The 26,305-nt window shown below is 46.7% G+C and overlaps 1 protein-coding gene across 1 annotated transcript in view; it reads right to left on the minus strand.

Annotated features, from left to right (window-relative positions):
- SYT17 (synaptotagmin 17) overlaps positions 1 to 25,274 on the minus strand; it is a 39,435-nt gene extending 14,161 nt beyond the window's left edge. Inside the window, exons 1-7 of the mRNA XM_030484815.2 lie at positions 25,010 to 25,274; positions 21,801 to 21,818; positions 20,254 to 20,402; positions 14,925 to 15,073; positions 13,891 to 14,510; positions 2,852 to 2,972; positions 1,895 to 2,050 (exon numbers count right to left, since the gene is read on the minus strand). Coding sequence (XP_030340675.1) covers positions 1,895 to 2,050; positions 2,852 to 2,972; positions 13,891 to 14,510; positions 14,925 to 15,073; positions 20,254 to 20,402; positions 21,801 to 21,818; positions 25,010 to 25,024 — 1,228 coding nt within the window. The 5' untranslated portion in view covers positions 25,025 to 25,274. The remainder of the gene's footprint in view (positions 1 to 1,894; positions 2,051 to 2,851; positions 2,973 to 13,890; positions 14,511 to 14,924; positions 15,074 to 20,253; positions 20,403 to 21,800; positions 21,819 to 25,009) is intronic.
- Between the last annotated feature and the right edge of the window lie 1,031 nt (positions 25,275 to 26,305).

Here is a 26,305-nt window from a genome sequence, read left to right on the forward strand (position 1 = left end):
GCAGCAAGCCCAATGATGCCTGCAGCAGAGCTATGCCCAAGCCACTCATCACCCTTCAATCTGACAGCAGCTATGAGAACCTGGCACTGCTGCTCCTCCGGAAAGCTCTGCATGCTGCTTCCCAGCTTTGAAGCACTGGTGACATTTCTGGCCTGGGATTATTTATTGCAACATTCAAAGAGAGCAACATGTCACTTAGAAAGTGAAGCACCACTTAAAAGGAACACCACTGAAATCCGACTGCATTATGTGTGATTATAAATCAGTTAACTACCCATTGACTTGTTTGAGAATACATCTACCTGCACAGAAAAAAATAATCAGGCATCCACTCATTAATGCTAAACTTCATCAGCCAGGGCGAGGAGCAGCGTATTCCCCTCACCCTTCTGCCTACACAGAACTGCTCTCTTTGCCTTTTCTTCTTCTATCAGGAAAAGGGGAAAACAAAGAAAAGCATATTTCATGCTTGTCACAAGATCACCTAGATGGAAGCTTCCAAGAACAAATTCATCATAGCACATGCAAAGTACAGGCAGGGTGATGTGCATGCAAAGCAGTGATTAATTATAGACTTTTTGTTGAGAAAATTTTTGAGCACGAAGGGCAAAATTTAAATTGCTCATCAGCATCTCTTTTGTTATAACATGTTTGGAAACAAACTAATTGGTTAGAATTAAGTTCCTCGTACCAGCTTTGACACCTGTATCTGCCACGTAAGAAATAAAATGAAAAAACACTTCAAAATATGTTCCTTCAGATGCAGATTCCTCTCTCTTCCTCAAAAGATGGTGAGTAATGGGTGGTAAGTTGCCAAAAAACGTGTTTGTGAAGCATGGGAACCCAGTGTGGCAGAAAAGCTGGGTTTCACCGCCCAACCCCTCTGTTCTTCCAGAGGACAAGAGGGTCTAACCTTGCTCCTGAGAGTGCCTGAGCTCCACAGCACACACAGCCTGGGTGAAGTCATGGCATAGGAGGGAAACCCACCGCTTCCTATGGGTCTCTACAGCCCTGCCCATGAGCTCCGTGCCATTGAACAGCAAACAAGGCCATTGGCCATGGTGGGTCCATGGCCTCAGTTCAGCCCCAGCACTGCTGCCCAGCCTGCAGGCGAGAGCACAGCCGGAGACTCATCGCTGTGCTCTGCTACTCCTGCTCCGAGCAGCACACCAGTTGCCAACTTCTGCTGTGTTCATGCCCAGAGAACAAAAATAGGAGATTCAGAAATTGTATAAAAATAAGAATTCCTATCCCAGCCAAACATCTCCAGTGCTGACAAAGCTTTCGAATGAGGTTAGCTCTAGGACTCCTCCTGGCCCACAGCCTGCATGGTCTGTCTCTTGGTCTATCTCAGTTGTGCCATACAGGGCTTGACACCAAGTCCCAGTCCTTTAAACAAAGGCATGAACAAACCTGCTTACAGAACAGGTGATGCCAGTGTCAAACACCTATAGCTGCATCACCTCACCAGCAAATTATGTCAAGTATCAGCAGTTATCTTTGCCCCGTGTCTGGGATCTGGGATCGCTCAATACTTCCCTCTCATTCTTCCAATTTTTCACTTTATGCCAAGCTGGTTGTCACTGAGAAGTGCAATTAGTGCCTCCTCCTCCTCTGTACAAAAGCGTTCCCAATGGCACCAACCAAGCACAGGATGACAAGGCGTGCTCCCAGCCAACTCGAGCCATCAGGTGGCAATGCTGGGACCACCTTCTGCAGAGGACCGAGTGCTAATTAAGTTTCCCTGAAGACCACACTGACGGTCACCTCTTGCAGGGTGGCTACTGGGGCAGACACCATCCTGCACAGGCTCATCTGAACACCCACAACTGCTTCTTCGTTGATCTCGGAGGTAACCAGGACCATGTCAAGTCAGTAACACCACTGCATTTACCTGTGAACACTAGGCTGGCGTTCTCCAGCTCTTCCTGTGGAACCTTGAAGCTGAAGGACTCGTTGTAGAAGGGATCTATTGTCCCCCGCATGCAGGAGGTCTTCTTGGTTTTTGTTAGTTTTAATCCATGAACAAGCTGAATTTTCACAAAGGGATCTGGCAAAAAACACAAAGCACAAGCTCTGCTTTATGCGCATTGTGAGTCAGTACCCCGGTCTGTGAAGTCTGGGCACCACAGGGATGAACTGTGCTGGAAAACAGCACTTGGAAATGACTGGGACTTGTACCACTGCGCCGCTCCCAGGGATTTGCAGTTGAGACAAAAGTCAGGCAGGTGGATTAAAACCGCTCCCTGCCAAAACCACACTTAATGGCAGCCTTGATAGAGGCCAAGCAGACTGTTCACTTTGGAAAATGCCAATGTTCCAGCAGCAGCAGCAGCAGCTGGGGCAGGGAATATGGGAAAAACACCTGAGGACATATGCATGAAGCAGTTACCAGCCAGCATGCTCAGAAACAGTAGGGAGCAATGCACGGGCACTGGAAAAACCTCACAGCATCCACAGAGCAGCTAGATATTGTAAATGAAACCACTGCAACATTAATACTCAAGCAGCACACAGCATCTGCAAAGCACAGCACAGCCACAAATGGGCTGCCTTACAGGACACAACACAGGGGTAATTTAGAGCTCCTGGTTCCTCACCTCACCCTGGTTCAGAGATTTTAACTTTAAACATGGCAAAGGTATTCACACCCTCCATTTTATGCCAGGCTTCCAAATATTTTGTTATTGTTGGCTATACATACAAAATTAATATCCGGAGCCTTATATTAATAGGAACTGAACTTCTAAATCCCCCTGGGTCCCCCACAAACTGCAGCCTCACCACATATCTGCTGTAAAAGCACATATAATCTGTCCATGAGTAATGTGAGAAATGCACTGCCCTTTACCTGAACCTTGGCTCATGTCTGTCTGAAGAAGCTGTTTTGCTCTAATGATGTCCACATTCAGTCTTCCTGCACTGGGTAGGTAGTTTAGTGACAACAGCAGCTCTCCCAGCTCCACTTCATTCTGCAGGAAAAAGGGAATGTGGAAATTCAGAACAGAGCTTGGAGGGGAAGGGAGAAGCAGGAAGAAAAATTAAATAAATCCTGTTTATCTAAGTGCCTGAAAAACAAATTTCAGTTATGCTCTAAACTGCAACCAACAACCATCTGGTGGTACCTCATGCTGAGCAGAAACAAGAAAGAATACTATCCCTAGGTGAAGATTGTTCTTTAATTGCTGATCCTTCACCAGCTTTTCAGCAGTCGTGCAAAGAGGACCTATAAGGAGGAATGAATATAAGGTCAGTCGTTCGTCGTCTTGGAGAAGACGTCCTTTTTCCTTACCAGCCCCCAAGGACCACACCAGTCACTTGGGAAGTTCAGGCACAAGATGATTAATGCATCCTCAGGTCACAAGGAGGCAATTCAGAGGAGACATCCCCTTGGCATCCAGCCCATTCTATCCAGACCATGGCACAGCTTAACTGTGCCCTTGCTGTTCATCAGGCTGTACCACGGCCATAGCCTCACATCGATATAGCTGCTCAGCCAGTATTTCTTTTCCCTTTACTTAATGATACTTAAAACTACTAATCAAAAAGAAAAAAAAAGAGCTGGAGAACTGACATCAGTGCTTCTCAGACATGACAGCTTAAAATAACCTCTCCTCCCCTAGCACGACCTGGCTCTCAGATGCTGTTACTCTCAGATGCAAAATCCAGACAATGAAACAACTCTGGAGACTGAAAACACACCAGCCAGCCCAGGCAGTGCATCAATCCATCTGCCTTGTCTCAGGTCCATGTCAGAGTGCAGAGCTGGTTCTTCATTCCAAATAGCCAAACAGTTCAAAACCAAGCCTAGGTCAGATGGTCACAGCCCATTTCCAAATGGAAAAGGAGCTGCAGTGGTATTGCAATCATAACAAAAGGCTTAAATATCTTTACTGATGCTCCAAATATTAGATTACAGAAACCAAAGACTAAAAGACTATGTAGACAATAAAGAAAAAAGCTTTGAGACACAGTCACAGCCTGAATTGACCCAAAGAGCCAGGTTCATCAGCAGATGGGCCAGCACACAAGGTACCCATCCCTGGCAAAGTTACCAACAGTTCTGGGGAAACTGAGGCTATGGCTGGCAGGAAACCCAGCCAGTTTACAGCTACTCAGCTGCAAAGAGAAAAGTACAATCTATCTCCACTGAGCACAGATGAACCAGAGGGCTTGGACCAAACCCGAGGAGACACTCCAGGAAAAGCCTCATCCCTCAGGCAGGAGAAGAACAGCACCTCTTGCCTGCTGGCCAGCAGCACGGGATGGGTCCCACTGCCCACAGACCGCTCTGCTCCTCACCTAACCAGCCAAGCACTAAAACTGACGTCAGATAATGGTATTAAAAGTTTTCCCTGAGGCACTTTGTCTGCTCTCCTGTTCCTGTTGACTGCTCCCAGGGAAGGCAGCAGGACGTGCGTGGCATGCAGGAGCACCGGCAGGCTGAGGAAGTCCTGCACCCCTGATGCTGCGTAATGCAATTCAATTTAATTCAATATCCTTTTTTTTGGCTTTCATAGAAAATATGGCAATAGGCTGCCCAATTTCATATCAAAGGTCACTGCGTTTCAGGAGCTGGCAAAGCAACCCCCCTGTGTTTAACCCCACACATTTAATGAGCAAAGGACAAGGAAGCACCATGTGGGGAGCAGGACGAAGGCTGCAAGTACAGCAGCATCCTGACTCAGACTCTGGGTGAAAAGCGTGGATCCACATCACAGATCCTAAGGCAAACACCTAGGCCCTCCTCGCATGTTCCACTGCCCCAGGAGCCATCCCCAGAGCCAGCCTGGCAGCATCCACACCAAGCTGACCCACCTCCTGCCTGACCTTCCCCACAGCCCCTCTCACCCATGAGGAAAAGTATCTGATTTCTTACCCCAAACTCCTTTTGTCGCAGCATCTTATGATGTGGCAGTATACAACTACACAGCACACACACTCACATTCACTATGTCCATTTTCTTCTGTTGCTACAGTACTTCTGCTCCACTGAGAAGGCACCCCTCTTCTGTCCACCTTTGCCATCTCCCATATCACAGTGCTGTTCAATATATGATAAGTTCATTCCATCAGAAAGCCATTCCCCGACACAAACCTGACCTGATATGCACACAAAGCTCATGACTACTGCAAGGTCAAGCCATACCTACATCCACCACTGTGCCCAACAGTTGCACACCATTAGGATCTAAGAAAGCCTGACATCCAAGGTGATTTAAACATCATCTATCTAATTCAAACTACCACCTTTGGTTTGATTTTCCCCAAAACCACTCCTCTGTGGTCTTGGGTCTGTGGATGGAAGAGCCTGAAGACACATTTATCATCAAGAACAGTTGGCAACTTCAAAATCTATTACCAGGTCAGTAATGAAGCATCACAGTGCCCACAACAGGATCCAGCTGAGGTACCCCTCAAATTCATTCTTTGTAACATATCAACAACATATCCAGTCCTACTTCCACTTGCATCAACTGCTGTGTTGGGTTCCATGCAGTCTTTAATTCCTAGAAATTCAGGTACTTTTGGACAGCACAAATTAGGAAACTAATTAGTGATGTTATTAGCTGCTGAGAGGAGACAATCAAACAACTCCTGCTGCAAATACCAAACTTCTGGCACACGCAGGAGGCAGGCTGGCACTGGGCAGGGTTGTAGGACCTTTCAAGTCACCTCAAGCTTAGAGTGCTGCAAATCCACATTAAGATTTGGGGTAATTACTTCTAGATTCACCCACTGTTGGAGCCTGTTGATCTTATCCAAGACCTGCAGGAACTAAGGGACTTCCCTGGGTCAGAGAGGAGTGGTGAAACTCAGCAAGGGAAGGCAGATCTCCACACTTCCAACACATTTAACGTTTATGCTCCTGACAATATTTATGCACTGACAAAATCAGACTGGGTATGTAACACCCACTGAAGCACAACCAGGGGAACCAGGCATCTAACCCCAAGCAGGAGAACCAAGCATGACCTGCACCGGAACCCTCCGCAGCGCTGTGTCCCATAACCCCTGCAGAGGTTATTGAAGGAGCCACTATAACATAACTGTCACACTGCTACCTAACTCAAAAGCCTTCCATCGGTAAAGCTCAAGTTAAATCCCTGATTTTCCATAGGACCTAACCTAACAGAGATCTTGGCACCTCTAGAAATCTTTCTGACTATCTGGGCTTAAATTTGAGTAAGGGGAGATATAAAATGCTGTATTCTGTGTGATACACTGAAGTCAGAAGACAGCCTACCAGCAGCTTTAATGAGTCTCAGATCAGGCCTAATTTCCTAAATCTCAGTAGCACCTTCCACCCCTTTATGCTTTTCAAGCATGCCCAGATTTCTGTTAACTATTTTAAGGCAAGGAACATCCAACCCACAGAGGCCATGGCTGGATGAGTGTGCTCAAAGCCAGCCAGAGTGTGCAGAAAGCAGCAGCCCTGTTGTAGGCTGAGCACCAGCAGTGTTTGCAGCAATAACAAAAGGTGTTTTCAGAAGGAAACCCATATCCCCAGATAGCTCACCTCCCTGTACAAGTGACTCAGCCTTTTCAAGGCACTCAACTCAAGCACTGAACTGCCTCTGATCTTATAAATGCATTATTTCTAGCTTAGCTGCAAGGATCTAGGAAACATGCTTCTAATCCTGCCACAGTGCCTGAGGGGACATCAGGCACTCAAGAAAATGAATCGGTGGCCAGCAGCCACCACATGTTCCTCCCCAGCATGTCAGACCAGCACTGCCTCCACTGCACCACACTCACTAGCTTTCTCCTGTTCTTCGGTAACCTGCCATCATTAGCAAGGAATTAAAGGGTTGCTCCAAGAAGCCCAAGATACAAGGCCTCCTTAGGTTTCAGAGCTTCATTCTTTTCCCGACAAGCTCATGCCACGGCATACCTGTGCTGATGTGACATTCTTGCTCATAAGACAAGCTGGTGGCACAGTGTGTGTCAGAGATGAAGATGGAAATGCAGACAGGGCTGCGGCTTAATGGACTCACTGGCTCAGCAGGCAAAACACAGATAACTGGGGGACACAGCGGGATCCACTGTGAGATGGAGAAACAGGACTCTATGGGTCAGGCAGGAGACTCAGCTCAGGGAGGGATGAGTGGCCATAGAGGTCTTGGGTGGCTCGTGGGGCCATAGGAGCTCACCAGAGTGCCTCTTCAGCTCACCTGCACCTTGGAAACACTGTGTTGCCATAACCATGGACCCCCATGCCCATCATCTTGTTCAGAGGTGTCTTTATCAGTGTTAAGACACATCTTGCTGGGGGACCGGAAGCATAGAAGCATGGCTCCTGTTTTGTCACACACTGCAGCATCCCCAGCCTCAGACTCACGCAGAGGCTGAGCTGAGAAGAGAGATGCAAGTTCATGCACAAGAGGTGTCATCAGCACCTTGTTCACTATAGGGAAAGGAAGTGCCTGAATTTTACTTTTCCTAGGTCTTTTCATCAGGAAACTAAAATGCTGTTGGCTTTGCTTTGAATATTTTGTTCATAGAACACAGCGTGCAGAGGTGCCCCTCAGGCACCGCGGTGCAAAGGCATCATTTTAGTTGCCATTATTATGCCGATGATGTGCTGATTTGTGCTGAGATCCCAGATGACCCTGGAAAAGCAATTTCCTGTTTGATGAGGTGCCGGAGTGACACGAAGTCTGGGACATCCAAAACTCTCCTGAAGCTCTGATTTACATTTCACTCCTGGCTGTTCCTCTCCGCAGCTGCGTTACAGAGCCAGACTTTTGGATGTGCAGCCTCGGGCTCGCCTGTGATCCAGAACCTTCTGCGGTTACTGATTGGGTGGAAGCAGACACCCACAAGAAATCTATTTTTCTTTTTTGTCATCTCTGAAACACAAATAGGCCACCTCAAGGGAAGAGGAGTTTATAATTAGGGCCATTTGCACATCTTGTTTGGACCAGGGCAGTTCACAGCCCCCCCAGACTGTTGGCTGTGCATTGCTACAACATCAGTACAATTCTGCAGCTAAATTCTGTTCCCAACGGGAACCAGAGCACATTACATCAGCACAGACATCTATGCAATGCTCCTAATGAAGTTTCAGATTGATTTTCCTCCTCAAGGTTATCCGTGATGGTACCTCCAGGCACATTAGAAAACTGATGTTTATAACAGTTTGCTCCAACAGGCTTTCTACAGCATCCTGCAACATATAGCAATCATTTCAGGAAGGCTGAGCTATTAAGGACCAGAACCTGAAAACAAATATGTACTTACCAATGGCTAAGAACTGTGTTACCTACGTAACAGAAGCTGGCTAGATGTATGATGAGAAGAGTCACAAAATCCCTTCTAACATCTAACTGGCTTTGCATCAATTTGGACAGCCATGAGAAAGCCTCTCCTGTGCAAAAACATTTGGGAAGATTTCCTATGGAGAGGTCCTGCCCATGACCCCCACCTCTGGGTTCCTACTCAGCAAAATACACCCCACAGTATCCCAGTCTTACACAGAAAGGGCAACGAGTGAACAGCACAGAGGGGAAGGGATGAGGTGACTGAGACAACAGCTGGAAGCACAAGAGACACATAAGACTAAAGAGAAAAAAATCAAGAAGCATTTCTTTGTGCTGGAGCACTGGAAAAGGAAAGGGAGGAAAAGGACACAAACACATGGTGAAAGATGGTAGAATGTCATAAACCAAAATACGATGACAAACCACAGGTTAAGAGCTAAAATTGTCATCATGACAGACAAGTGTCCATCTGTGATGCACATCCCATCATGGTTCTCTCAACTCCAGTGACCTGCAGTGTGGTGGCATCCCACCTCCAGCCAGGCTTTGCCCAGGACATCTCTCCTGCCTGACACAGGCAAACTGCCAGGTTGACTTTAACATCCTGTTAATGAGTGAGCATAGCCCTAAGTAAGCAATCCACATTCATCATCAGTGAGTATGCACCATTCCTTTAATTAAGCAGCCACTAAGCTTTGGGGCAGGTAAAAAAAGAAAAAAGAAAAATTAAAAAAAAAAAAAGGAATAAAAGGAAAAAAAGGAAAAAAACCCCTGACAACAGTCACTTTCGTATTTCATTTCCCATATTTAACTGTCACGAACATGCACCCCCATTGCACCCTGACACACATAGCCTTAAGTCAACTGTTGTGTCAATTCGCTGAACCAAATCTCTGCATGTCCAATGCTTTATGCCTGTATGAGAGATGAGTGCTGGCATTATTTCCAATAACACGCCATGCTACCAAACACGGGGCATCATCCACGTTCCCCAAGAATGGCTCATTCTCAGGGCTGCAATGGATAAGCCAAGGAACAAGGGTGCCAAGAACAAACCTGGTACACACACAGCTGGAGGCCCCCAACCCCACACCATAACCACCTGGTTGCATGGCAGAACTAACATAGCACCCAAGAGGAATGCACCAAAGTGAGTCATTACCTGAATTTCAAACTCATTTCCCCCTTTTCCTTCCCAACCAAGGCATGGTAAGGACAGTGCAGTACTTCTTGTAGGCTCATCCTGAGTTGGGAATCTAATATTGCAGAGAGCTGCCATAGCAAAGCCACTCCATTTGTGGAGCACATACCACTTTGAATATGAAAAGCAGACAGCTCATTCTAGTGCACTTATGGTACAAAGTTAAAAAAGGAAGTCCAATATATAATCCCTCTACTACAAAAATGGCTTAATTTGAGAGGAGAAGGAATTTTTACGCTGTTTTCCCACCATGACCAGGCAATTGTTTTTTCTTTTCTGGAATGATCTCCAAGCTCTCATTACTGCTGGTCTACAGCATTTATTCCTGCCCACTCAAATCTGCCAAAAGAGAAATGAATCATATGTCAATAAAACTCGGGGTCCTAAACACGTATTTCAGAATCGATCTTAACGATGAAATATGTGAATCTGCGCCCAGCTACAGCAAGGCCTGCCAACTTCATTCATGGTAATTAAGCAAAGCCACATACATAAGGGGATATTTAAGGAGCGCAGAGTGTTCCTGTGGGGACTGGACTCAAGAGCTACTCCATGAGCTGCTCCTACTGTGCTTTGGAAACACACTAATTACCCTGCAAGAAAAAGCCTCCCAGAACTACCAAGGATAAAGGATTTGGCAATACCTGCACTGACATTTTCTACAAGGAGTAAGTCCTTCTGCTTAGTTGCTGGATCTGATGATACACTGGATGGCAGCTCTCCTGTGCCTCCACTTTGGACTCAATCCCCCATGTGCTCAATGCATGACCCAAACTAAAAAGCACTTCTGTACAGGTGCAGTCTTTTGCCTGAAGCTTACATCGAGTGGTTTATTGCACTGATTCCGCAAGGCTGAGAGGACAGCACAATGCTCACCCATATTCAGGTTCTCTGACAACCCCTTTAGGCATTGGAAGCTGCTCTAAGATCTCCCTGGTGCCTTACTTATCCAGGCTGAACAACCCCAACTCTCTCAGCCTTTCTTCTTCATAGGAGAGGTCCTCCAGCCCTCTAAGCATCTTCCTCTGATTCATCTTATCCTGGTCCAGCTCTTAGTGGAGTCAATGGAGTTGCTGGCTGCAGAAGCTGGACCATGCCTCAGACTAGGAGAAATCCACTCAGCCCTGCCAACACTGCAGCACCAAAGATTGCTAGCTTCTCCCATCTTTTTCAGCAGGGCTCACTCGTGCTGGCACAATCCTGTGCTGAGGCTGTGACCCAGCTCCAGTCTTGATGGGGCTCAGCGTGATGGTGGGACAAGGACTCAGCACCTGACTTTATCAGCACATGCTACGGCAATGGCTTCCAGCTGGATACAGCAAGTGCAAACAGATGTTCATCCTGGGTGATATCATTTAGGCCACTTTCTCTGCTCTTCCATAAACCTTGCCCCATCCCACTCCCACCTGTATACAGAGAAAACCTTCTCCATAGCTCCTGCCATCTGGATTAACTTTTCTCCCTCTCTCCAGCTCGTGATGTTTCTGTCTATAAATGCCAGTAAAAAAACCCACATATTTTGTGTCTTTCATCTTTACATACCACGTCTCTTTTTCTCTCCCTCCTGTTACCGGTTTTCCAAGCACCTGCTTCAGGATTGTCTCCAACACGATCCTTATCACTGGGGGGGGTGCTGCTGCCAGCTGCTGCTCCATGTCAGAGCCCGGGGCAGCTAACCCAGCCTGGCAAATTTTCATCAACTAATGATCAGAACTGCAGCACATTGGCTTTGTGTGGCTCTCCAGAGTCTGAGGACACCTTCTGCAAAATAAAATGCTATTGCACATAGACTTTTTTTGTCCCTGTCTACCCAGAGCTCAGAGTACAAAGCACACTTCAACAGACTCTGGTTCAATCCAGCAAGAAACTAATAAAGGCTGTCTGTCCCTCAACTAATCAAGCAAAAAGTAAGAAGTATAAAAAATTGTCAGTATGTCAAATCTACCATTCTGCAGGCAGAATCTTCCAACCCGCAATCAAAAACACCTCACAAATTTCTAGCATGAGCATCACTGTTATTGAAAGACATTAAAATGCAGGTTTTTTCAAAGTTCTAAGCTTTATTGTTTTACTTCTTCCAGACTTTATTTTAACCCTTCGATCAATTAATTTAACTTTAACCAACTAAGATAAAATATTTCTTATTCATTTAACTTTTAAAATCTTATCACTGAGAAAACATGGGAAGATGATACCAAACATCCTTTCCAATGGAGTAAAAGTATTGTTGTTCCCTTTGCAGTTGCAGTCTCCCAGCCAGGGTAAAAAGAACAAGGAACTATGAAAAGAACAAATCAAGGCACTGTACTAACTAAGGTGCAGAGGACCTTTTTGCTTAAATTAGGTTTTGCCATACAATGGCAAGCAGATAAATGCAAAAGTCATGTAAGGTTAGGCCTGCCCATTCAAACTGAGTTTTATCTTTTTCTCCTTCCTTTTATAAATAACAGAAATGCCAATTTCTGCATAAATAATTTATCTTGAATCCTGGTGAAGCAGACAGCACTGCTGAAAACAGCAGCAGCTTTCAATGAAACTTTGGAGAGGGAGAGAGGAAGGGCTGGCTCCGAGCTTGGCACACACAGGCAGAGATGATCTTGTCTAATCAAGGTCTGTATTAGCTGTGGAATGAATCCATGTTACTAACAGAGAGATACATAATACAGAGAAGTATTTATCATGCAAAAGCAGGGGGAGCAGGGGGGAGCAAGGCCGCATGGTGTGCATCACGGGAGGATAACGGGATGCAAAGAGGAGAGCTCTGTCCTCAGATACACAACACAGAGCCCATGATGAACGGCTAATACAAAAAAAACAATACATATATATATAGAAATTGATGCAGGCATTTTTAAATGAACATTTGGGGGAAAGGTTCAGGCAGCAAGGGCAGCCCAGGAGTATCTGTCCTTGTTCATTCCCCTTATGAACAGCTTTGTAATACAGCCGTGCCGTCACCCTCCACTGCCACTCTACTGAGCAAAGCAGATCCCAAATGACATAAAGACATGTCCTACCTAAAGCTATGCTCAGGGACCCCACGATTTTGACTTGTGCATAACATTCAAAACTTTTCCTTTTTGCCTGAACATTGTTCAGGCTAATCCCACAATGCTCCTAATTCTGATACGGTGAATCTAGGTGGTTCTCCTGCAGTTAACAGGGGTCTTGATCTTCTTCCCCCTTATACACTGCAGAAGGTCTGAGCAAGAGGTAAAAGCGCTCTCAGCCCCTCTGCACACAGAGAAGGAGCAAAGCAGAATCAGAGACCTGGCTGGCTCCATGTATAAACACTGCTCAGTGGATCTTACTTCTACAAGTGTCTCATCACAAGTTTCCACTCCAAATCAGACTCTCAGACCCACACTGTACATCAGCAGTGAAGTCAATGATTTACTGTTCATCTTGTCTAATATCTCTGGCTATGCCATCATTCTGTGAACACATAAAAATCAAAGAAAATGTGAACCATCCAAGTTCACAGAGGGTTTTTTTTTCAGCAAAGGCTCTGAAACTTAGAAATTGCAATCCCAGAGCTGGCAAGGAATAGGAAGACACAACCCTCTCATACCAATTTGAGATACTGCTCATGCCATGCCCTTAGCTTGGCTTTCTATGGGGTCCTGTGCCTCTACCTATACAGGCAATACTGCTAGTAGCAAATCTGGCAGCTGCCTGCCATTCCTGGTTGCAAAGCTCAGACCTTCCCATTGAACAACTCTTTTCCTGGCTGGCAAGGAGGTGGCACTGATCAGGGCCCTTTCCTGAGAACAGATATGGAAGCATGCAGACTCTCTGCATCTTCTCTTCCCATCCCATCGGCAAGTTGAATCTAGTCCAAGACACACACTCAAACTTCCATGCACGCAATGTGCCATGTACATCAAACAAAATCTATGGCAAGTTTATTTCCTTCAGGGACATGATGACAAGAAATCTACCACTACTTTGCAATCTTTTGCTCATGCATTATGCCAGAAGTCTGTGGAGATTCAGACTTCACTCCATCAAATCAGATCATTAATGAACTGGCATGTCCCCAAAGCGCAGGCACGTTAACCACCACAGGAGTGACCCAGATGGGACAGTGTCACTGCAGTGTCTGGGAATGAATGCAGGTCACTGCAGTGACAAGGAAGATTGTCTAAAAGGTGCAGACTTCCAAAGCAGTCTTGAGTTGTTGTCATTAAAGCTGACATAGGATCTTTTGTCATGCCACCTCTTCTCAATATGAAAGCCACCTCCTCTACCTCATAGTATTAGTTATAAGACCAGTTATAGGCCCACATTATTACAACCCAGCAGATGCTGTATTAACAAGATGGCAATGACTAATTAGAAAGCACATCACTTGCCAACAAGCAAAGGAACCACACAAAAAAACAGCAAGAAAATTTGTGTCAATAGTCCAATAAATTCTGTTACCTGAGAACTAGGCACAAGGGCTTTCCACCAGTGTCCGCCTTTCACAAGGTCTACATCGCTCAAGGGCATTGACACTTTGCCAATAACACAATGGCGTGAGAATTTGTCAAAATCCACTACGGTTAAAAGCAGAGTTCTTCTTTGGGCTTCTAAAAAGGGGATTTCAAATGTGTACCTCTCTTCAAACACCGGGTTCTGCGTTTTACGCTTCACTCCAGTCTGCTTGGAGTTCTTCTGATCAGGAAGAAGGCAGATCTTCACGTAGGGGTTGGAGTGAGCCATGTCTTGCCTTGAACCGTCATAAGAAATTGGAGGAGGCAGATCTTTAGCCTCAATGACTCGCACTATTAGATAGTTATGCAACAGGTCGTACTGCGTGCTAAAATGCAGCATGCCCAGCTGATACTTCGACAAGATCTCCTCATCTGTCAAGGAGTCTATATCATCACTATTCGAGTCAAGAGAGTACAGTCTTGGTTCAAATTTTCTAAAATAGTCATCTGGGGTGTAGGTTTTTCGCAGGATAGTTGGCTGAACTATTTCTTTCTTAGCTCCTATTATTCCAAACTCAATAGGTTTAATGTCAATTAACGGAGAACTTGGCCTCCTCGACTCTAAACCTAAAGAAGAGAAATGCAAAAATGCAATTGTTAGAAACTCAACTGAAGGCATTACAGGTGCAAGTCAACTTGTGCTTCTTTAGATATAGCTACGGTGTCTGTGCAATGCCCTGCACAGCAGGCTTCCAAGTGGGACTTTTCACCAAAATTATTAGGACCCTTAATTACGCTGAAGTCCAAGCCTACCTACAACTTTCCTTCTCTGTCCATTTTCACATGCAATTACCATGCATATGCTCCAGCAAGAAAAACACAGCTAGCCCCTTCCACTCTGTTCCCACAGAACAGGATGAGATTTTAATCAATGTGCCTTCAACTTGACTTGATTCCCTGTCTAAAAGATGAAAGAACAAACACTACAGTTTGATTTTCTTCCCCACAAGAATTACATTAATGTTGGAAGGACGACCTTACTTGAAATCCGCCTCGTGAGGCTGTAAGTGGACCGTGATGCATCTGAAGATGATCGTCTTCTGTCAGGGGAAACATCCCGAAGAGTGGGAGGCAGCTCACTGATTGTATTATCCGAGTCTCCATCTTTGTCCTCATTTTGGCTGCTTATCCTGTTATAAGAAGAGATCTTTGCGTGATTCAACCCAGTAAAAGGGGTATACAGAATAAAAATGCATCATGGTATTGTGTCTAATCTCAGGTGCACAACCCTGGATGCTGTGGGGTATCTCCTGATCTATCTGACAAGCAAAAGGCTGAGCAACTGACTTCAGACCTATGTGAAAAACAGATTCTTTATCTTTCTGCCTGTCTTTCAAACAGAGTTGTATCAGTATTAGAGCACGACACAGGCCATATGGGCAGATCTTGATCAAAACTATCATCTTTAAGAAAAAAAGAAAGAAAAAAACACAAACCACAAAACCCAAAAAGCAGTTTATTGCTGTAAACTGACAGGTACACTTTGTGGAAGTGCAGGTTTCACTAGGAATGAACCAGCACGGGAAACCACCATACTCAGACATCTCAAACCTACGACAAACCTCTCTTAGTAAAATACTGCTTTGCAGGTATGCCACTAAGGTTTCAAAACTCAATCCTATAAATATATTCATTAAGAGCTATTTATTGACAAGGGGGGATAGTTGGGGGTGCGGTGTTAAGTAACTGGCTGCTTTTTATCCATTTCTATAAGCAAGAGGTGATTCTTACCAGACAGTAATTTTACTGCCCTGGGGCCTTGGGAGGAGCAGGGAAGTTGGAAGGATCTAAATAACAAAGGGAGTTTTGACGAGAGTTGTAACATCTTTGAGAAGACTCTACTGAAAACTGGCATCATAAAGAAGTCCATGTGCAATTCCTAATTCAGTTTATTTATATAGATATATATAAAATTATATATATATAAAGTATAAAGAAAAAATATGTGAAAGCAACATATATTATATATACTATATATATTATAGTTAATATATATTCTGGTTAAAACCCTCATTGTGTCACAGCCACAGTGGCTCACAAAAGCAGTGAGCACCTCCCAGCCTTGACTGAAAGAAGAGCAAGAGCAAGCGGTAACAAGAAGAGATAAAGTCTCCAACTGCATGTTCAGAGGGGAGCGGCTGCCAATGGAGATGAAATCACACAGCAGTACATGACGTGTACTGCATCGTGCAAAATAAGCCTTGGCTAATCCATGAGACAGAGTACTCAAAAGAAAATAGCAGCAGATCACAAGGAAAGTATCAGCATGAAATGAGCAAAACAAAGGGGAATATTGTGTGACTTTTGCTCCTGATTCACCCTTTCTACAAGCATGGCTTAGTTGGGTATAAATGAAATATATTGAATCATTTGCTTTAGTAACCAATGACTGGAGCAGAGCAATAAATATATTCTGCAAAAAGCAGTAAAACTGCAGAAAAATTTGTGTGTGTGTGTGTGTGTGTGTGTGTCCCCAAATATAAAACAGATCTGAAATGGAAATTCTTCTCCAAACCCACAAAGTTCACAGCAGAATCCATGACAATCTCACTAGTTCAGTCACACAACTTATCCACATTAAAGTCTGTTAATAATCAAAACCAAACCCTATGCTAAAAGTGGCATACAATATTTGCACAACTCTGCAGCCCATTAAAGGTAGTCCAAATCATGTGCTTTGACATATAATCAGTACCTGGAACACAAATAGCTTTTTCATGCCTAAATGCAGGTCTACACAATCATAGGTAGCATTTGGATATACTTGTGTTTGAGAAGAAAATGCACAAAACAAGGAGAAGGCAGGGTGAAAAGGAAATCGGGAAGAAAAGCATTAAGGATGTTCTACAACGGGTAAACGTAATAGTGAGTTAATAACATACAGATGACCTTTAGTAAGGAAATTGCTACTGAGCCACAATAATTTTCCTCAAATAAACTTTGGCTCTGGTTAAAGCAGCTCTGTTTCTGTTTAATCCAACCCTTTGGGAAGAGGAGCCACATCCTGATTGCAATTCAGTCTCACAGAGTGCGCACCATTTATCCATTTATCTTTGGGGTTTCTGTAGAATATTCCATAACAGGCAGCTCCAACATACACGCTCGTTCCCAGCCCATTGCTGCAAGGACCAGGATGCAAATGCTCCTCATGAAATAACAAGAAGCAACCACACATTCAGGCTAATATAATTAGACTCACTTTAGTAAGAACTTTTCTGCCCGCAAGTTGCCACTGTAAAAAAAACAGGAAGTGAGAAAAATCAACAGTATCCCAAGAGGAAGGGCTTAAACTTGCAGCTTTAACATCCCGTCCTGAGTTTCCAGGACAACAAGGTGTGTCAGAGCTGCCAAAGGGAAAACCTATAGGCAAAAAGTAAAGGATGGATTATTAAGCCATGGGGTTCAGATGTTTGCTAGTAAGCCAAAGAAGACCATAGAAGCAGTTTCCCCTTGGTGACTAGGTGGGGAGTTAAGAAAGGAGCAAACTGCATTCTGCATTACACCAGTGTCCTGTGCCCATGAAGAAGTGGCAAGAGGGAAAGGTCTCAGCTAAAAACCTAGATCTATTTTTGAAACACTTTCAGGCCATGAGTACAGAATACAATAAATTGATTTGTTCCCGTTTCCAATGCATATATCTAAATGCAGAATCCGGTGCTGTCAAATCCATCTTCCAGTTTAGGGGTTTTCACTGAATCCAAAGCCCCATTTTCACAAATAAAAGAAAAAAAAAGGATGAGGGGTCAACTGACATACACAGATCTCTGAGCGCTTGAAAACATACCCATTAAACACCTAATTCCTAGACCAATTCCAAACTCTTACTCTGCTCACATACCTAACTCCGGGCAGTTTCCTACCTCCAAAAACACATACAGAGATTTAAGAGTATAAGATCAACACAGTGAAAATGGAAATCTTGGGCTCCTGAATTCTGAGCCAGCAGAGACTACATGGGACCATTTCCACCTTAAACCTGCACACACAAAAAGCGTGGCACTCCTATTGATCAGCAAACAAAATACACCATTTCTGTCTCCTGCCTTTTACTCTCCTTTCCTCTCCATCTTCCAGACTCTTGTTCCACTACAGGCTCATTTTTTCCCCCTCTCCTCTCAATCACATCCCCTCAGCCCCTTTCCCTCTCTATCTCCTCTGCTCTCTTTGCCCTTCTCACTTGACTCATTTCTGGTTCCCTCACCATTTTCCAGCAAAGTCACCCTCAAAGCTTAAAGCACCATCATCTTCCCTGGCACCACCCTGGGTCCATCTCAACTCAAGACGAGGAGCCAACAGCCTCTTCAAGCAAGCAAAGTCTGATCTCCAGCTTCCATATCAACATATGTTAACAGGCATACGTAGAGATCACAGGATTTGCAACAGTGCCAGAGGAGATGGCAACTTCAGTGATCCTAAGGCATGGCAGTATCCATGACTCCTTGCAAAGCTACTTCTCTAGTGTGACCTCTCCTTTGGTTCCTGCTGCCCTTCTCAGGCATTACCTCTGGGAACTCAACTTCCCTCAGCACTAGAGCAGAACAGGGAGACCCTAACTGCACCAAATCACGTGAGGCTCGAAGGAAAGATGGATACATGACCTAGGCTGGGGTCCCAGGGATCCTACCCAGGGCTGCTAGCATGAGTAGGTGCAGTATAAATTGCACCATGGCTGAAGAACTAAGCTTTTTTTTTCTTTTCAGAGCACATTGTCTTCTGCTTGTGGCCATTCCAGTAAGTTAATTGTAGAGGCTTTCAGATGGAGCAGGACTGGGGGAAAACAATACAGGCTGGAGAGAGCATTTTATGAGTCCAAAGGTCTCCATGTTCTCTGCCTGTGGCAAAGTCCAGTTCATCTGCAAAGTCACCATACATCCTTGTTTTGAGATCAAAAGAAGAACAGAGCTTCAATGCTTAAAATGCCCCTTTAGCCAGACAGAATCCAGCAGTCAAAACCAACACCATAGGACAACCACCCCACACCCTCAAATACACATGATGTCCCTTCTGCTTCTCAGAATACCAGAGAAACTCTGAAGCATCGTCTCACAACAAGCCTAGCTACTTCTTCCCGAGTATGTAATTGTTCCTGCAGCAACCTTTCTATGTCCAATAGTGCAACCTCATCACTCTGTTCTGTGCACAGTGCTTTCCTACTTAGCATTGATTTTGCTTCCATTTCCCATTAACTGCAGGTGAATCCATTTCTGGGCATATATCAGACTCTTAAATATGCTACTCCACATTTAAAAACCACTCTAACACATCTTGAACATCTCTATTTTTATTGCTTCAGTATTAATTACCATCCCATTCTACCTGGATTCAGAAGAGCATATAGACAAGATTCAAACAGGAGACAAATTATATTATGCAGCACCAAGATATGGGCCTTCCAGACCTGACAGACAGTAACAGTAGGTACTCACAGGAGCAGATAAAATCAGCCAAGTGTCTCAGTGCCTAGGTACGAACTTCTGAGCATCAAATGATGCACTGAACAGACATCTCCTTGTGCCACACCTTCTGGACTCACTGAAGCTGTGTCCATCAAACAATCTGCTCTCACAGAAGACAGCCCAGCCCAGCTGACAGAGCAGCCACTAAAAGACAGGAGACCTCTGCTCCCTTCTTGGTTTCACTAAGGTCTCCACAGGGTCACCTCTGTGCTGCAGATTCCCAAAGGAGAGGCAGTAAAACAGGGATGACATCACTGACTTTCTTAGCAATAGATTTGCAAATACACTAATCAAAGCTCCAGGTAAAACCTGGCACTGCCACTGTTGTTCTTTAATGGTTCAAGAGGAAATCTTGAAGAGTACTAAGATGACGCAGGAGATTAAGTTTTGCTAAATAAAATTTTAAATTAATTTCCTTTTTAGAGCATGTACAAGGTACACCTTTCATCTGCCTATATGATAATCACCTTCATGCTAGGATAAGAAAACATCTCAAAACAACCTCATCAGCATTTAAGCTAAGTTGAAGTGCTCCAAAGGGCTGGTCCATTTGAAAAGGAAGTAAGTCTGAAGATGAAAAGCATCTTTAGAAAAGGGTGCACAGCTAAACCAGCTATCGCCTTGCTTGTTAAATAACTTCCATCTTACCCATCTAACCTTACTATTTGAGCTAACAGGGCTGCCCTTTTTCACCTTGCCATTGAGTAGCCTACATCCCCACCCTCAGCAGGAGGTTCCTCCTTTCTAAATAGCATCCTCTGAAGGTTCTATTGCCATTTCGCATCAATACTCTCATCACAGCTGAGCAGCCCTGCTCCTCAGTTAAAGCTAGGAAATGGTGCATCTAAACTTACAGCCAGGCTGGAGTTTGAGCAGGAAAAGGTCCCAGGATTTCAACTTCATCTTCATTTGTTTGACAACAGCTACAGTCGAAACACTTCTGACAACAATTTCTACAAGTCCACCGGCACAGCAAGAGATCCGAGATTCTAGCGAGCAGACCCTGAAGCCATTGGAAACCAAAGTACAAGATTACAACCCATCAATAGCTATTGAGAAATGACATTCAGCTGTATTTATGTTTGCGTTTCTGCAACAGAACATTAAGAACTGTATTTATTCCATCTATATCAACAGACAACCGCTATGCAGTTACCAGCCCAACTTCACTGATGCCATAATGAGGCAGAAAAATAAGCATTCACCGCAGGTATTTTCCCTCTAGTAGCAATGTATTATTATGTAGGTTGGCAAGAGGGTGATTTACAAAACACTATGGCATAGCAATATGCTAGAGTGGAAACATGCTTATTCTTTCACGCACATCAACAAACTAATAGATCGGCAAATGTACAGCAGAAGGAATTAAAAAGAGAAGGTAAGTGAAAGCTCTGATTTAATCCAACAAGGGTCTATTTAATTAACACAGCAATGTGAACACATTCCGTCCCTGTAGATCCATCAGCACGTAGTATTTGTATGATCCATACACATACAGCATTACAGGCCAACAAGCTTGCCACTAAAATGGATTAGCAAAGGCACTCTGTCCACATGCCTTCCCTCTGCTATTGTGATTTATTTCATGAAGAACCTTCAATGATTTTTTTGTAAAGAAGCTACTTGACCCATAAAAGTATTTCATTCCTTAGGTTTCCATGGTGGCACTGACAGCGTCACCTGTAGCAATGCTCCTTGACCACATTACGACCACAGGGTGGGAGCACCCCATTGGAGGGGCAACAATGTGCTGCCCCACTTCCATGCCATCCCTACAGCCTTCCCTCTACTTCAAAGCTCTGCTTGCTTCAAGAGGAGCAGAAAGCCAAACTTTAGCCCATCTCCCACGCACACCAGCTCCAATTTCTGCAGTTCATAAGAAGGCTCATTTAGCAGCACAAGGGCCCAGCTAATAAAGGGCATTGCACTGTAGTCATGGGGGGGAGATACACAGTTGCAAGAGCACAGCATGTGCACATACCGGGCTAAATCGCTTTATGATGGTATGTGACCTTGAAATGTTCCTAAGAAGCTGAAGAAATAAAGCATGTAAGATCTTCTCCATAGGTATCCCCAAAAAATACTTGACACATTGCAGTATTCACAAGTGTGCAGACACAGAGGCACTATCACACCACACAAAGGGGATTCCTCTGAGGAACATAGACCAGTAGAGAAGACTCCATAGGAACATTTCTTTTTGCTCCAGTAAACCACAGTTTTTTTCCATAAACAAAATCTCAACATTGGGGGGGTAAAAAAACCCCATAAAAATTACCAGCCTAAAATGCAGTGCATCACTTATATCTAGGACATCAGTAAAGAGTCAGAAAATACGAGACAATCCCCTCAGGATGGAGCGAGGAGACAGAGCAGAGAGTGAATCATCAGATTAACTCACCTCATTTATTGGTTCCAACTGTCCTTTTAGACATCCAGGATGAAGCAAAAGGGAAGAAAATTAAAAAGACAAAAGCAGGTTAGCAATGTTCAAATAACTTTAAATTTTCTGCCATGACATGCCCTGGCCTGGGTTAAGCTTGAATTTCAGACAGTACCTTGTAGATGTTAGAGGAAGAAGAGGTCTCCTGACCAGCCATCAGCCTCTGTTTCCAGTCCTTCCCACCAAGCTCCCTCTGTTACGCTCCTTCCCCAGGAGCGAAATTCCCAAACCCATCCTGGAGCAATGAAAATCCTTCTCACTGTCCCTTGCTAATAGAGTATCACATGCAACCACTGACTTTCTTCTTTAACAACCTCTCTCTAGTTGCAGCAACTACTTGCTGCTGACAGCAAATGATACCCAAATTCTTCCAGCTAGATGCCACAGTGGAAAAAAAAGCTTTCCTCCAGATTCAGCCCACATAAACATAGTTTCGATGCCAACTCATTAAAAGCAACATTTCTAGGAAGAAGTAGAGATGCAGCATACTTTCCATTATGTACACAGCACTTGAGGTAGCTGGGCATCTTCAGTCTCATCCTCAGATGTGACTTGAAGAATACAAAAAATAGAAGAGCTTAAAACTTGAGCCGCAAACTCTAGTTTGCACCCACTTCCCACAAGCGACAGAGAAAATCTACAGCAAAGGAAGAAATCATTGCAAGACACTGTTTTATTCACAAAGCTACCCTTGGAATACTATACCTGACCCACTTCTTTTACAACTGGAGACTCAGTAGCATTTCAGGCTCCTGCTGAAACATCTTTCCTATCACTCTCCTTTGATAATGTCTAAAGAGTTTCCTAACTGTCCTGGCTGTGTTTCTATAGGGGGAATCCCTAAAAAAACCCAAAAATTAAACCAAGACAAAACCACAAAACAAAAGACTACATACTCTACTCTTCCATCTGTAGAAATTGGTTTCTAGCTTTACGCTCATGTCAGAGACGAGAGCAGCCTTTTACAAAGCAACCGGGGCACAAAGGTGTCTTTATTTCCAAGAACTCTCCCATGGGCTACGTTTCGGTGCAAGCCTCCCTTTTAAACTTCCCGGAAACCAATGCTGGGTGAAAAGGCCACCACTTGTTAGAAGCACACATTAAGAGGCTAGAAATGCTGCAGTGCAATGTGACAAGACAGTGATTACCAGACAGCCATGGACCAACTGGTTAAGAAAACTCTAAATGGTCTAAAGGGCTTTATCATTCCTTATTAATGCTAAGTTGCAGCCAAGGCTACAGTGGTTTAGCACAGATGCAACAAGAATATTTAAATCACTCGAAAACGAGGCGGCTGGATCCGTGCCACATGACGGAACGCCACAGCACGTGCTGTGCGAAGTAACTGGCTTTTCTGAGTGGCCCACGGGGACACACGGTGTCAAAGAGCCCTCCTGGTCCCAATCAGCCAGCGGCAATGTGAAGTCACTTCTGTGTGCCACCAGCCCCAAGAGCACTGTGGTCCTGTGAGCACCGTGACAGAGTGAATCCATGACCACCCACAAATCTCTGCCAGGAAATGGGAGGGCAGAAATAAGAATGAAATATTGTAGTGCAGAAGAGGTAAACAGGTAAACAATAACTTAAACGCAGGGGCCCATGAAAGGAACACACACATGACCAGCTGCATTCATCCACCTTGCTCATGCCAGGCAGGAGGGTCAGGGCTGGGGATGGGCAGAAGTTTAGGGAAGGATGCACCAGCAAGCAGGCGCTGCAGGATCTCAGGGTGCAAAGCTGCTGTCATGTACTTCAGCACCCGCAGGAGAAGGGCTCAGCCCTTGGGGTCAGGGAGGCACCATCGTGCCCTGCCACATCCTCCCAAACTGGCCAAGCAGAGAACAACCTGGCTGGGAATGTGAATGAACCCTCACCAAGGGCCAACCATGGGTGCCCCAGATGCATCCCCTCACCCGGCTCCAGGTGCAAGGCAGGGCTGCATCTCCACTTCACACCTTGCTGCAGGCCCTGTCCCCCCAGCCTGCCCAGCCCATGGGGGGACCACCTGCCCTGAGCCAGCACAGCTACCATCACAACCAGGTCAACAGACCAGCTACAACAACCCACCATGGCCGTGTCCCTGCTGGGGGATGCTGCAGCAGGGTGGGATCCCTACTGGTGACAATCCATGGTTGTGCCCCGCTGTGACACCCCCGGGGAAGGCTCACAAGCCTCACCTTAGTAGGCACGGCAGCCTAGGAACAGTGTGCGTGTGTGTCCCCAACGTGATTAACGCCACAGTATGAGGATAACGGTGTGTCCCTGCTGCCCTCCTCCCACCCGAGCACCCCCGCCTCGTACAGCGGGCCCCGACGGCGGCGCTGCCGTTGAGCCCTCCCGGCCCCACTCGCGGCGCCGAGCCGGGGGTCCCTGTGCCCCGCACACACCCGCGGCGGCTCTGTGCCAGTGGGAGGCGGTCGCGGGGGCACGGCGGGGCGGCTGGAGGTGGACGCGGCTCCGCGGCATGGCGGGTCACGGGTGGCGGCGGTAGCGGGTGTCTCTACCAGCGCCCGCACTGCCAATGCTCCGCTCCGGTTTATCTGAAAACGGGGCGGCAGCCTCGTGAGCTACAGATGGGAACAGGCAGCTGGAAACTGCAGGGCCGGGGGGGAAGGGGTGGAAATCGTTCAGGGTTTAAACCAGCCCAAAATTCAATTCAATCTCACACTGCCGGGGGTCCCGTCCGGCACGCCGAAGGCTGGGGCCCCTCGACCCTTCGGGCTGGGGGAGACGATTCACCCCCAGCGCAGCTCGGTCTGCCCGCGGGGTTTCGCATCCTCCTCCCTCCAACAAGTCCTAGTGCGGGCTCGGGCCGGGCTCGCCCGCACCCAGGGCCACCCCGCTCCCCCCGGCAGGCAGGGGCGCGGGCCGAGCGCTGCTCCCCGTCCCCCGCGGGGACTGGCTCCCATCGCGGCAAGCCCCGCTCCTGCCCCGGCCCCGCCTGCCCCCCTCGCCGGGGGCTGCCGCCGCCGCCGGGAACTCCTCCCCAGAAGTTAACCCGAAGTTGCGCACCCGCACCGGGCAAGCAGCACGGAGAGGGGGGGCCCCCGGCACGGTACCGGCACCCGTCCCGCAGAAGGAGCAGGGGTCCCCCCCGCACACGCCCCAGACGTGACACTCATCCCTCCCCAGGAAGCAGATCCTCCACCGCTCCGCTCCGCACCCACCTGGATGTACGCCATCTTCCGCGGGGCGCTCCGCGGGGCGCGCACGGCGCCTCCCGCCCCGCCCCGCCCGCGCCGCAGTACGCCCCGCGGTGCGGCACCGCCCCGGGCGGGGGGTGCGTGTGTGCGAGCGGTTCCGCGGCCGCGCAGGCACCGCGAGGGTCCCGCCGCCCTCCGCGGCCGGTCGGGTCGGTGAAGCCGCCGCGGGGCTTGGGGCTCCGAGGGGCCGGCGAGCGGGCAGGCTGCCGCCCGGCCCTGCCCGCGGAGCCTCCGCGGGGCTGCAACAGGTCCGCTGCAGCGCGGGCGAACACTGACCTCCAGAGGGCCCGGCGCGGAAATTCAGCGCTGGAAACCCCTCCTGGCCCCCGGGGGACGCCGGCGGCGCGGGAGGTGCCGGTGGAAGAGGAGGCTCGTACGTGTGGAGCGGCGAGAGCCGGTGCCAGAGCGGTGGCCTTGTCTGATAGAGCAATTTCTATAGCGGTGTTTTCCTCTAAAGAGTTTGTCTATGGGAAGATGCTATGAACACACCTGAGCTTCGCAAGGATGGAGTTGTTTTATGAGGTTGAACGAACAAAGTTAAAACATGTATATACTGGCATCCTCCCAACCGAAGGTGAGGAGCTGGAGTAAGGAGTGAGTTTGTAGCCCACAGATCATGCCGAGCATCACATTGCTTGGCTTGGTCCTAGGCAAAGTGAAGGTGGGAGGGGATATGGTCCAGCAATGGGAAAATCCCACCACATGGGTGATTGAACCTGGAGAACTCACGTGGGAGGAAAGCGCTGTTTTGAGGTCAAACTCTTGGAAAGGGAAAGCACAGGAAAGGTGGAGATTTGGGACTGCTTCCCTTGAGTACCACCTTGGTACCATACAGATTAGAGGCTTCCCAACGTGCTGTTGGGAACAAAGGCTTCTGCCCTCAGCTTCAAAGGAAACCCAGGCTACACTTCTGGCACCTTCTTGGCACATGGATTCACACTAAACCCTGGATAGAGGCAAGAGGCAGCAGCTCGCAGCTCAGCCCAGCTGGATGGTCAGCAGTTGTGTGCTACGGGCACATCCCCAACTCACAACTACTCCATTACACTTCAGTGTGCTGTGATGAAAGGTAAAAACATCTCCTGCTCCGGAGACGGGACCATGCACAGTTTCAGATGTTGGCCAGCCTAAACCCGTGGATCCCTACTGCTCCTAGTGGTAAGAAGGAAGCTTCTGGGGCAGGACAGCTTTGGAAAGCTCTTGCATTACCTATCTCATTTAATGGCCCATTTAAGTTCTCATTGGATTCAATGAAGAACT

The sequence above is a fragment of the Strigops habroptila genome, chromosome 4, assembly GCF_004027225.2.
Source record: "Strigops habroptila isolate Jane chromosome 4, bStrHab1.2.pri, whole genome shotgun sequence".
In the NCBI taxonomy this organism is placed as follows: Eukaryota; Metazoa; Chordata; class Aves; order Psittaciformes; family Psittacidae; genus Strigops; species Strigops habroptila.